At 34.5% G+C, this 13,357-nt stretch overlaps 1 protein-coding gene across 1 annotated transcript in view; it reads right to left on the reverse strand.

Annotated features, from left to right (window-relative positions):
• LOC104157613 (sodium channel protein type 2 subunit alpha) overlaps positions 1 to 13,357 on the reverse strand; it is a gene marked incomplete at its 3' end in the record, with an annotated part of 53,705 nt that overhangs the window by 14,486 nt on the left and 25,862 nt on the right. The window contains exons 15-17 of the mRNA XM_009695017.1: positions 12,723 to 13,079; positions 10,624 to 11,103; positions 100 to 220 (exon numbers count right to left, since the gene is read on the reverse strand). Of these exons, the coding sequence (XP_009693319.1) occupies positions 100 to 220; positions 10,624 to 11,103; positions 12,723 to 13,079 (958 nt within the window). The remainder of the gene's footprint in view (positions 1 to 99; positions 221 to 10,623; positions 11,104 to 12,722; positions 13,080 to 13,357) is intronic.

The following is a 13,357-nucleotide window of genomic DNA, read 5'->3' on the forward strand; positions in this document are numbered from 1 at the left end:
TAATCACAAAGCTGCTTCCTGATTTTGAATAAAAATGGAATCCAGCCCAAATCAACACAGTTACGTCTAATCACTTTGGATATATTTTGCTTCACCTACCTTCTGTAAAACAAGCCTCTGGCTCCAGAGCTTCTTCAGGTTCTGCTTCTGGCTGTTCACCTTCTGGAGGTAGTCCGATATCAACTGTGCTGCCTTCTGATGAACTAGATGCATTTAATTTCTGTGAATGAAAACCCACATAGTTATTTCTTTCAATTTTATTTATTTTGAATAGAAGTTCGTGTTTGAAATGCATCCCAAAATATTTTGCATGTATTCCGTGCTCTGACATTGAAATAATTTCTTATCTACAATCTATAATGCCAAATTGCTCTACTACAGGTGAGGTCACAAGATTAGAAACTACTTCATGTGTATTTTCCCTATTGAAAATATATTGATATTTTCATACAAGGAATTGCTCAAATTATTAGACTACTATTCTGAGCCACACATAAGAATTCTGAAATGAAATTTCAGTAAGTTAGGAATGGGTGCCTTCCACACTTTGTACTGTTTCATTATTCCAATTGTGTGGCTGCATTTTAGATTACACTTCAGATACCATGTATTAACATAAATAATTTTCCAACGTCATGACCAAACCAACAGCAAGCTGCACAGATGTATTTTCATGTCTCAAGTAGATGTTATTCTATCAAGTCTGCAAAATCTAAAAAGTTTGAATAGAAACTTTTCATTATCATTGACATGAAAACACATGTTATGAGTTGTATAGGATAATTTAATTCTCTTTATTTCCAAAAGAGCAGCATATTACTGTAAGAGCAGTAGCTGATATTTTGCATTCTCACTTGCCAATGCATTTTCTGAATTTACTGTGCATTTTGAAACTACTTGTTACTTTGGTACAGTACACATACATGTCCAATCACTATAAAAGCCCCCCCAAAATCTTTGTTTTGGAAGACTAAAGTGAAAACAAATGCTTTTAAAACAATATTGTCATAAAACAATATAGCACCAATGAATCATACTGATAATATAATCCAAATCTTCAAAATTATTTTTTCATGTCATCACATTATGTTGGCAACAGACAAATATGAGTACTATAATAAGTAAAAGTAGTTTAATCACGGCATTCTATGACTCTTCTAATGTTATCACTATGTGGAGTATAACATCAGTAAAATGGCTGCATTGATAAGTAGCTAATTTTATAAAGGGAATGATGTAAGCAGATTTAGATTACAGTCTATAGGGAACTAATATTAGACAGAGAGATGGTCCATGGTAACATTAAAGATATATCTTTGCTGACACTTAAAACTTAAGTTAGAGGCATTATTCCTTTAAAACACATGCAGTTTTTTGTAAAGGAAATGTAAACAATATTAGTATGTGAATAAAGAAAGTACCACAAGACTTTAATGGAATTTTATATTGCAGACAATATTAAGTATGTTCTTCCAACAAAAAGAAGATGAATTCCTTTCTCTCCCACTCTCATTTTATCGAATCACACTGACAATATACTGTGTGGCGATTTTGACATAGGCTTAACTTTGATTTTTGCGTACCATGCCCATATTTTAGAGGAAGACCAAACAAATGGAAACATTTATTGTAGGATGTATTATGCATATAATTTCAGTGATATCTGAAATTTCCTTTATGTTTCCTTGAAAATCCCAGCTTACATATTCATGTCTCATGTTTGTGCATGAGCTTTAGCACCTATGAGGTTAGGTCCAATGTACAAAGACACGGATGCACAATTTTTTGCAGATTATTATTTACAAATATCCCATTGCAACATATTCAAATAATAGATAATGCATGGCAGTTTGGTCATTGTGGAATACTGCCTCTAAAATGGAGAAACTAGAAAGTATGGGATAAATACTGTAGTTGTCAAGTAAGGACCACAGCATTTAAACATCAGTAGAAGTCAATCATCAGTTTGAGGAAAGGCCAGAAAAACCATAAACGCAAGGTACATTCCAAAGAAATGTATATATGGTGTTAAAAAATTAACATTTATCAATACAATACAGTAAATAATTTTTACACTGAGAAGTGACTATCTCTTTGTATCATGTAGAGTTTTCTTAAAATGTTGCTTGCATCATTCCAGCCTGGACAGCATTTCTAGCAGAATGCTGTAGTAGTAGCAGAGCAAACAAAAGTTATGAACTGGTAAAATCGTGAGTTTGAAAGACCTACTGCCCATTCTTTTACAGGAAAATGAAGAGTTCAGTAACTCAGATATTATGCAGTTAGTTTAATCAGCACATGTTAATTTTTAAAAGGGGTAATGAATTCCTATTACTGAAATTGCATAAGACTGCCAGTTAACTCAAGGTGCAAGATCAGAGATATCCACTATAAGGGGAGATCACAAAGATCAGGTAGAAAAGCTAGAAAATTATCAGTAGAAGAGTCAATTATCAGGAACATCAGAAAGCCATCTTTATTTATGTGGGGCAGTATGTATGGCGAGTTGTATCTTACAAGGCTGTCATTGAAAATCTGGTATGCTTCTTTTAAAGAGCTGTAATAATAATCACAGGAGTTAAGCTAAACAGAAAAATCTTCAATTGAATCAACAGCAGCTGATACTTGAAAGACAACAATTAAATGCCTTATCCCACTGAGGATTCAGTTACTCCTTTGTTGTTGATGTAACAGAGTATTTCCTTAGCATGCTGTTCTATTGTACCTGAATTTAGCCCCAACCTGATCAGTACATGAAGAAGCATATTATAAAAATTATTCAATAAATTCAATCTGTATTCAATTCAGTATCATTTGGGGAAGAAAAAAAAATCAAAAATTTTCAACAGAAATAATTCTTTTTTTGTTTGTTTCTTTGTTATTTTTAACATTGAATTTATTGTATGGCATTCTGCACAATATTTATAAAATTTAATATACATTACAAACAGCTAGGAAGATTTTAGCAAATCAATTAAGTTCAGTATGCTAGGAAAACTTTTCAGTAACAATCACATATTTCCACAACAAACTTCTGCTCTGGTATAAAGCAACTCACCCAGGGATGTTGTACTGATTTGTACGTATCCAGCACAACATCACCTGGGAATGGACCATGTTAATGCTGAATATGTTTTGTCCCTATGGTTTAATACATAAGAAGACTTTTTCTACCACTTACTGTGACTTGCCAGTGTTCACACATATGGAATCCAGCTGGATAGCTAGACTACCCCTAATTGCAGACCCTGATATGTTACGTATGTAACATCTGTCTCAGTTCTTTACCTTAACATATCTCAAAGTTATCGTTGTACCTGACAAATTCTTCTCTGCTCACCAGCATTACAAAAACTGAGTTTAGGCAATGCTATATATTTAACATGTATACAGATTTTTTTAAAAATGAACCTGTAGAAACAAGGTAATCAAACCCAAACGTTATCTTTGAAATAATACTAAGTCCTTTTTAAGCCTTTTTTATACCATGGTTCTAGGTTTCAAAAGTATTCAGTCACCCAGATTATAAGAGATTTATCAGGGTCAAGTATTAGACACTCTTCAAGAGTTATGATGCTACATTTTTTCTGAATAGTATGCTAAGGAAATTATTCTCAGAGAAATATAGTTTTCAAAACCTCAGAACATACATAGTCCATCTCCTTTCACAGAAGACAGTGAAGGGACAAAAGTACTTACATGATTCTAAAGCAGTAGTATACTGATTATTGTAGAGATACGTATCTTTTACATCACAGCTACCAACAGCCTTGCCAGTCATGCTTTAGTCAGCAATACAGTACAATATGAGATACAGATTCTAGTTTAGCTTTCGAGGTAGAAACTGAAAGTGGAAAGCGGCTTGCTTATCAGAGCAGCATTGCAAAAAGCAGCAGCCAAGATTAGGTCAGGAAGTTTTTGTCATAATTACTTTCTGAACCTTGACAACATCTCATAGATTCATACAATTCTGCTTCACTTACAGCCAGGCTACTTTGAGCTTCTAACATTTCTTTCTTTGTTTTAAAGATGATTATCTGAGAGTAGCTGAACAGCTCTTAGTTTAACACTTTTAACAAAGCCTGAAATTTCATGATTGGCCAGGATGCCACTAATAGCTGTTGAAATCATAATTTAAGGGACTGAAGGAGCAAAGAGCAGAACAGACATAAGCAGGAAGATGGTGCCAAGAGAAATTGCCATTTTGGTTTTGCTTTTAGTTTCCTTTCCTCCCAAATACCTGTGAAAATGTTAAAGAATGGAAATTATATTGGTTTTGTTTTCTCAGTGCTGCATAGATGTCAGTACGAAAATGAGATGTTCTGTAATATAAATGGCAATATTATATCCAAACTTATCCAGTCTTTTTCAGTACAGCTATATCATCTATAAAATCGACCAAGTGGTAAATATCATTGTAGTTCCACTGGTATAATTCAGTGGAATCTGAATGTCACTCTTTCTAGTGCTTATACAGTCAGGCATAAGTCATCTATCAGTTCAAAAAACCAGAACATTGTAAATTAAAGCATAACAATTCTGTGATGATTATCATTTGAAAATACTGCAAATAAACAGGATCCCTAAATTATAGTCCACTCTGTACTTTATTGCTATTCATAATTCCTTTGATCTACTTATTTATGAGCATTTCACGAATGAAAGTATTTGCAAGAATGTTGGATGAAAGCAAAAGCATCATAAGTAGTAGTGGAAATATTTGCAAAAGCACTCTCACTGGAAGCTACTTAAAAAGGCTCTTTAATTCACACAAGCAATAGTGAAAGGATATTTCTGAAACAGAGCAAGGGACTGCTGTTTGTAAAGATTAATTAAGCAAACTTCAATTAAATCTAATATTAACAACTTAGTATCATCCACTATGAATCACAATATGCCAATATGATGTGACCAATTCACAAACAATCCAAAGCCTAAATTTTCAGAGTATCAAAGGATTTTGAATAATGAATATTTTTGAATCAAAATATGACTTATCAAATAAATTATTCCTTACAAAATATAAGACAAAAAGCTATGCAATAAGAATATTTTAACTCCACTGATTCATCAAACTGAAAGCAGCATCATACAACTATGGTGGTGTAAATATTATGGCAATGTTTAATAGGTGAGATGTAAATCATACTGAAGCTGGGGACCTTTTGGTCCAAAATCAGTAGCTTATTTACTAGATTGCTGAACTTTATTTATTACTGATAAGAAGAGAAGAAGTTTAAGTTTCTCAGGGTAGAAAATTTTAGATGTTTGGGGAGGCAGTCAATTTGTAAGCATAAATTAAAGAGCTATGGTAAGACTGAATTGGGCCAGATCTTGATATCAGTTTTCTCTTTGCACCTCTACACTTGTAAGTGTGGGCGTAAGTAAGAGCAGAACTGATCTCTGAATGTTTGACCAGTCAAGTACCAGTTTTGTGTGAGCTTTTTTAACCAAATGATGGTCACGTGCTTTGGCTGTGGAAATTAAATGAATTTTCATGCTTAATGGTGCTTCAAGTACTGCATATTAATCTCCAAAATAAGTAAATGCTTATACAAGTACTAAAGAAAAGCGTTTCTAAGAAAAAAATTGTGAAAAATAAAAATGTTTGACTATCATGAGTTTGCAAGTTACCTCCATAATAAGCTAAAATACAATAGTATGAAAGTTTTCCAAAACAGCTAGCAGCTTTTCATTATCAACACAATTTACAGATGGACTTATATAAGCTTCTAATGAGAAACATAGTTTAGGTGTTATATATTCTGTCTTCCTTCAAAAGGAAAGAAAACCCTTCAAAAATAGAATCCTGAAAACTTTACCATCAAGACTGGGAAAGGTATGTAGCATGCACTGCAAAATACTAATAAAATATCATCAAAAGTATAGCATCTGAACCACAGAAATACTGGGGCTGCCAGTCTCGCCTGACCATGCTGTGATGCGAGTCCCGTGACTCAGCAGAGAGCAGCTGTGCATGTTTGTACTTTATTGCAATGAATGGGACAGGATCATAGCTGAAGAGCATGCAGGCCAGTCAATATCTATTAAAAAGTGATTATATAGTATATACATATAGATGTATAACTTGCTTAGGTAACCTGTGTAAAATTGGTGACACGATGCTCTGCCTCGCTAAAAGGCACCAGAGCTGCCCGCTTGACTGATCCAGCTTGGTTCTACTCCTGTGAGAAGTAAGAATGGTAGGAAATGAAGTTCAGGACATAGCACCTCTGTTTTTTTGTGCTGAATATTGCTTAAAGTAAAATATACATTATTAAGGTGTCTGCAACAGCATTAGGAGATCCCATATTTTTCAAGCCATTTAAAAATATCTTGTAACTTTGTATATCTTGGTGTAATTACTAGCCCAGAAATTACACTTAGCATAAAAATCTGATTATTACACAGCTATACATTATATATACACAGAACTACAAAATTTCCTATATACGTCATCCCCGTAGTACTTAAGGACCTAAAAAGGAAAAATTATTTTCACAGTTTCTATGCTGGATAGCAGTAATGCAGCTTGAGGTCCATGGACTTATACATATAGGACAACAAACTCAGCCTGTTGGGAATGTCAGACTCAGACATTAATATACTTAATTAAAACTTGCTATTTATAATTACGTTGTAGAAATTCAGCTTATTGCCCTATACCACAGTGAATACATATATGCATGTGTATACATAGAGAAAAGCAAAAGCACACAGACACACACTCATTAGCATCTGGCTATCTTGTTCAGAGCATTCTCATAGTACATGGATGCCTTTCATTTGGGATACAGCTGATTGAACATGGTTTGGTGGCAGTTTCTAACTTCAGTTCTTTTAATTTGTGGTATAAGCAATGAAGTGACTGGCAGATCAACACTTGGCAACAGCAGAATCATATAAATGGGAAAACATGAGAGGGCAGAAATGCAAGGCACATTATGGCATGACAAAAAAAAAAGGAAGCCTTGAACAAAAAGCCATTTGTAGTCACTTTTTTTAACTTAAAAAAATGCCTTTTTTTGCTATGGATCATTTTCATGACAAGAGTGTTGGTCCTGTGACTAACAAGCCATCACTCTTCCCTTTATCAAAAACCATAGTGGATAAGGATTATCTAGTGAAGAGTAGGAACTAGGACTAAGATTTAAAAATACACTTTTGTGATTAAAATCTATTTATAATTTAGGCACTTAAATAAGAAATATGCTCACAATGTCCATGCTTAACTGCTGTGTCTCTCTTGAAGGTGCCTGAAATTTTTAAACATTTCCCTCCAATTTTTCACTTTCAACTTGTGCAAAAGTAAAGAAATTTTGGTCCTGAATATGCTCAGAAGCATTTCAGGCTTGACCAGTCAAAACTGCTTGGCACTAGCTCATTCACGACTGAATATGCATTTCTTTGTCTTACCACCTGATCAGTTTGCAGTTCCTGAAGCATGTTTAACACACACATTTATAAGACTAAGTGCCTCCAAGAATGCAATGAGAAACTGTTTTCTTTTAAGTATTGTATCTGGAGGAGAAAGCCTTTCTTTTACAGTGGAAGCTTAATGACTGGAGCTCATGTCTCAAATGTGGGATAATGTGCTTTAAAATTTTCCTTATAGGTATTCAAACCAATATTTTTGTCACATTGTAGAATAACCCAGTTGGGGTCCTTCCACTGGGAAAAGGAAAGATTTGGTTAATGAAAACAGTCAGCAGTCATGCCATCCTGTTACACAATGAAGAAATAGATGCATCATTGTCATTGTGGTCATACTCAGTCCTGCTAACCACCAGCCTACAGGTTTGAATAAGGTATATCCTCCATGTCGTCTACTGACATAATGCTCTTCTGTAGCAAATAGTTAAAGACTGAGAGGGCTACAAAAAGAAGCAAAAGGGACAATGTTGGTGATTAGGGAATTCATACGGGAAATTCAGGTTTTGGTCCCTATTTCAAGGTAGTTTCTGCATTTAAGTCACTGACTACTGACTGTTTAAAAATTGTAACCAGATTTTGTAGCAGGGCAAGACTTCATTCTCAAAACAGATGCTTTAATCATTAGGCACTACCAAAAGTCACTTTCCTTCTTGCTACCACTGTTCAGTGAATCACAAATTATTTTCTGCACAATTGTAGCTTCAGCATAAGAAATGAAGAAAACTCCACTAGTACAGAACAGTTCTGTGATTACATTTCTAAAAACAGACTTCAGCAGCCAATTAACCTAATAGTCACTAATGAAAATATTTAAATTACTTCTTTCTCAGTAATTTTAATGACATACAGTCTTTAAATTAGTAGAATCCAATTACACTTCCAAAATACTTTTTGCAGAGAAGTTGCCAAATAAAAATTATCAGAGCTATAATCTATTTTGATAAGACTTCAGGTAATATGTACATAACTTCCTAACTTTTAAAAAAGAACAAGCACAGGAAAAGTATATAGGACAATTTAAAACATGGTTTACTACTACCATGAGTAGTTGTAGTATTAGAATCAGTAACATTATCAGAATTAATCTGATATGAGTGGGAGCACAAAGCGAAGAAAGGAGAATTTTCCTGAGTGCACACTTCTGATCATACTGGGACTTCACAGACAACATCTCAGACTGTATCTGTGTCAGAATATTTTGTTTCAGTGTCATTCATACAGCAATATAATCTGAAGCATCATTGCCAGTTACAATGTATCTGCAGAATAAACTAACAGTATCTTCTTCACACTTTCCAATTAAGGCATTTAGAATGTTTTGTGAAAAAATGATAGATTTAGCTTGACAGCACCCTTAAAACTGATGAAAATACTATACTAACTTTACAGACAAATGCAGAATGACAGATAGGTATTTGTTACTCCACCAAGATAGCAATAAATATTTTGTGATGAAGAAATCCAAAGTATTCTGTTTCCTAGTACTGAACTTTAACTTAAGACACTTTATTCCCAAACTTTCAGTACATCCTCTGGCTATGACTAGTTACTAAACAGTGAAAAGACTGAAAGGGATAGATGGACTTGAACATGATTAGCAGGAAAAAAAAACAAACCCAGAAGGACCAGGCTATGCCAAGAAACTACACGATTCACAAAAAGACAGAAAAATGACCTGTGCCCTCACTGTCATATGCAATCACTACAGATGATCTCACTGATAGGTGGAATTTAACCAGATTAGCAGTAGAATTTGCTGCTCCTTTTGCAGCAGTAAGTTTTGTAACAGTTTACAATGGGACAACAGAACAATGGAACAGCAGAATAATGGAAGGACAGAAAAATGCACTGGCCCTATGTGGTGTAAAGGTGCCTGAAGAAGTTTTCTTTTCTTATACTATGCACAAAGATAGAATAGAATCAACCAAAATCCTACATTCAGACCAAGAAACTTTCGTATAATCACCGTCTTTGTAACACAGAATAATTAAAGGTTAAACTACACTAACTTCTGCTTTGGTCTACACCCAAGTCATGTTTTTGAAGAGTAAGATAAATACTAGAATGAACAATCTGCAGAAAATAAATATTTTTAAAAGAACAATAAAGACATTTCTGATAAGAAACAAGAAACTATGACTAAATGTGTGATGCAGTCTGTACAAAAAGGGATCTCACGGTGCAAATTACGAGAATCTTATCCATATTTATACCCTCAGATTCAAGCACAAGGAAATTACTTATGAAAACTTTTATATTAGTTTCTATCTATACTGTAGCATGCAGTACTGTTCAAAAATACCCATGCTAATGCTGAATGAACTAGCATCGGTACTAAGCATGGCATAGACTTACTCCACTTGAGGTTGTTTGCCTCCATCATGTACAATTGTGCAGGACAGAGCACTGGGTTAACACAATAATAATGGCTTTGGCATCCACTGTAACTCACTAAATGCTAGCTCGGATTTGTCCATTTGGCACCACATTGTGCCAGAAAGAGGTACATTTGGTTATGGTCACAGTAGGTAACAGATTCAAATATCTTAAAGCTTTGAAAATGACAATGGGTAGTTGTATGAAAGGATCTTATACTGAAATATAAAGCTTCATAACTTTTTTACCATAAGGCCATTACTTCACTTCTTCAGTGGTTCTGCTACTATCAGATGGATTATTAGTGATTTATATGAAATCATTTAGTGATGCTAGTCCAATATTCAAATGTACTTATGATGTATCTAGATGTATTTTGACTACATAAAAAAGGTTAAAAGCATCCGAATGAACTGTTAATTTGACAGGAGGTGCTCCAGAAAGCAGACAAAATAAACTGCACTGATGAAATAAGCATGGAGAAACTTGCACAACCCATACACATTTTGTAAGACTTTTGGTATCCAGGGCTATTAAATTGGTTCATTTTCTTGTTAATGATTTAACAAAATAAAATAGAAAAAAAGTATTAATTTTCTAAAAAATTATCTTATGCATCTTGATTATTGTAAATGCAATACTGTACTACCATCTCATTCAAAATCCGCAACCTTACATTGATTTACCTTAAATACCATTACAAGTTTGTATACGCTGTTATACAGGAATTAAATAGAGACTTGAATTCAACACTAGTAACTTTAGGAAAAAAAGAAAAGCATCAGAGTATTTTAAATATAGAAATAGTCTTACCTCTTTGCTTTCTTCCAGGTCTGACTCACTGCTGAACTCCTCTGTATTTAAATTTTCAAAATCTGATTCCCCGACAGCAATTGGCACTGTCACAGTGAGACTTGGGTTGTTTATGAATGACATGTAATCACTTTCATCGACAACATATTTTTCCACGCTGCTGCCTATGCCACTGGTAGTTCCATTCCCTTCTTTAAGATAGGCAAGGTTTTTACCTATTTCTACTATTGTGTGGTTAGAAACACAGCTGTCTTTTTTGTTGTTTAGGTCTTCAAGAGGTTTGATTTCATCTAAAACTTTCTGCTTTCTAACAAAGGCTTTTTGGATGAATTCACGCACTTTTCTCTTCACATAATCTATGCCTTTCTGAATCCTTGCCACAGCAATCTGTAAATTGTTCATTTCATTATCATCGTCTGTAGCAGCAAGGTTGTCTGAACTAAATGAGCTCAGCAGCAAGGCCAAAAAGAGGTTGAGTACCTAAAAGACAGTAAGGAGAAAATATACTGGATCTCTTATTTTTAAGTCACAAAAGTAATTCTATTATGAGTTGTTCAATATGTCATAATTTTTATTTCACAGCTAGCACTGTATTTCAACCCACCTTCCTGCTACTCTTTCCAGTCCATAATCCCTGTCCCCCATATTTTGCTATAACTTGCCAAAAATATTTTTAGCTTGTTTAACTTGAGGAATATAGGTGAAAATCTGAGCTGTTCCTTGACTTTCTCCTCCACACTGGAAGCAGTGCAAGTCTGTTCCTCAAAATGGAGAATGATGTAAGGAGGCAGGATACAACATGATAGAGTAATTTATGCAAGCTACATCCACTGTAGTGTTCATAGGCAAGGGGAATGCAGGCAGACTCCAGTTTCCTGCAGTTCAACAGACCATAGTTTTGGTGTCTCTAATTCAGAATATAATAAACGTGTATTTAACAAGAATATATGTCTGTTTTTGTTTTGGGCAAGAAAACTAGCTAAAACATAAAGAGTCCACAGATGTGATACTCCTCAATTTTAGGAAACTATTTCAGACTTTCTTGCATGACATTTTACAAACATACAAGAGAAATCTGGACTACATGTAACTATGACAGACTGTGCAAAACTGATTAAAAATCATATTTAAATTATATTTGTCAATTCTTCCTGTTCAAACTTGCAGAATATTTTAGAAGGTATACCACAGGAGTCTCACATTGATCCAGTTAAATTTGCTATGTATGCCTGTGGATAAGCATATTTATGAAATTCGTGGATGATACCAAAGAAGAATGGATGCTAGCACTCAACAAGAAAGAACTACAATTAGGCATAACCATGGTAAATTGGTGAGATGATCTAAAATCAATATGGCATTTAATTCTGAATTAATAGTGTGGAAATGTTGGTTATGAAAAATGCAAAGTACATATACAGAAGGTATGAAAACTGGCAAGGTGGATGCACTGCAGAAAAGGGCATATAGGCTCCATCAGGAAAGCAATGCTGGTACAGAAATTTCATGTGTCATTTGGGGATGTACAACAAGGAATACTGCGTGTAAGACATGGAAGTATAATTATTACACATTATTCAGTACTCGTGTCTCTATCCAAAATGCTGCTTGGGAGGAATTCAGAGGCCAGTAGCAAAAAGGGTGAGTAGTTTAGAATTCATTACCTATGAGACAAAATTGAACAGCTAGGCTTATTTTGTTTCCAAAATAAAAGACTGAAAGTGGAAACAGTAAGCCTTTAAGTATTATAAATGTTGTCATGAAGACCAACTGTTTTCCATCACTACTGAGACCAGTCATTTTAATTGGCTATAAAAGGTGATTTAAGTTAGATGGTTTTTTAAAAGGCATTTTTAACTATAAGCATAATTCAGCACTGATCTTACTAAAGAGGTTATAAACTTACTGAAGATTTAAAAGAAAATGTAGACAAACATTTTGCATAAATGGTCAAGGTATATTTGAACCTGGTTTAGAGAAAGGGCAGTGAATTACATGATGTCCTAAAGTCCTTCTCCAGTCTTCATCTCTGATTTCTAAATCATGAAAAACAGGAAATACATTCTAATAATTTAAAAAAATCCCCACTGATTACATACCACTAGGTTTCCAATCACCATGACCATCATGAAGACAGTAAGGCACATAGTTTGGCCTGCAACCTCCATGCAGTCCCACATCGTTTCTATCCATTCTCCACACAGCACTCGAAAGACAATCAAGAAGGAGTGGAAAAAGTCATGCATGTGCCAGCGTGGAAGTTCACAGTCACTGGAGATCTTGCAGACACATTCCTTGTAGCTTTTCCCAAACAGCTGCATCCCAACCACAGCGAAAATGAACACAATGATGGCCAGCACCAGGGTCAGATTACCCAGAGCCCCCACTGAGTTGCCAATAATCTTAATCAGCATATTTAGAGTTGGCCAAGATTTTGCCAATTTGAAAACTCGAAGCTGCAAAACAGAAGAATAGTATACAGTTATTCATGTTACTATTTGTAATTAAATTATTGCTGTACATTTCATATTTCAGTTACCCTGTATCTAAATCGCGTCTCATGTAACCTTTAGAAACTTTAGTTACAAAATTCATGTTTCCAGTTATTTGTACAATACTAGACATCAGCAGTCTTAAGTCCTGATTCAAGTCGTAAGAAATCAAACATACTGTCTCTATGCTCATTTCAATTACATCGCAATTACCACAAAGTCTCCAATTCAGACTTTGCCTC

The sequence above is a fragment of the Cariama cristata genome, unplaced genomic scaffold (genome assembly GCF_000690535.1).
Source record: "Cariama cristata isolate BGI_N322 unplaced genomic scaffold, ASM69053v1 scaffold3732, whole genome shotgun sequence".
NCBI lineage: Eukaryota > Metazoa > Chordata > Aves > Cariamiformes > Cariamidae > Cariama > Cariama cristata.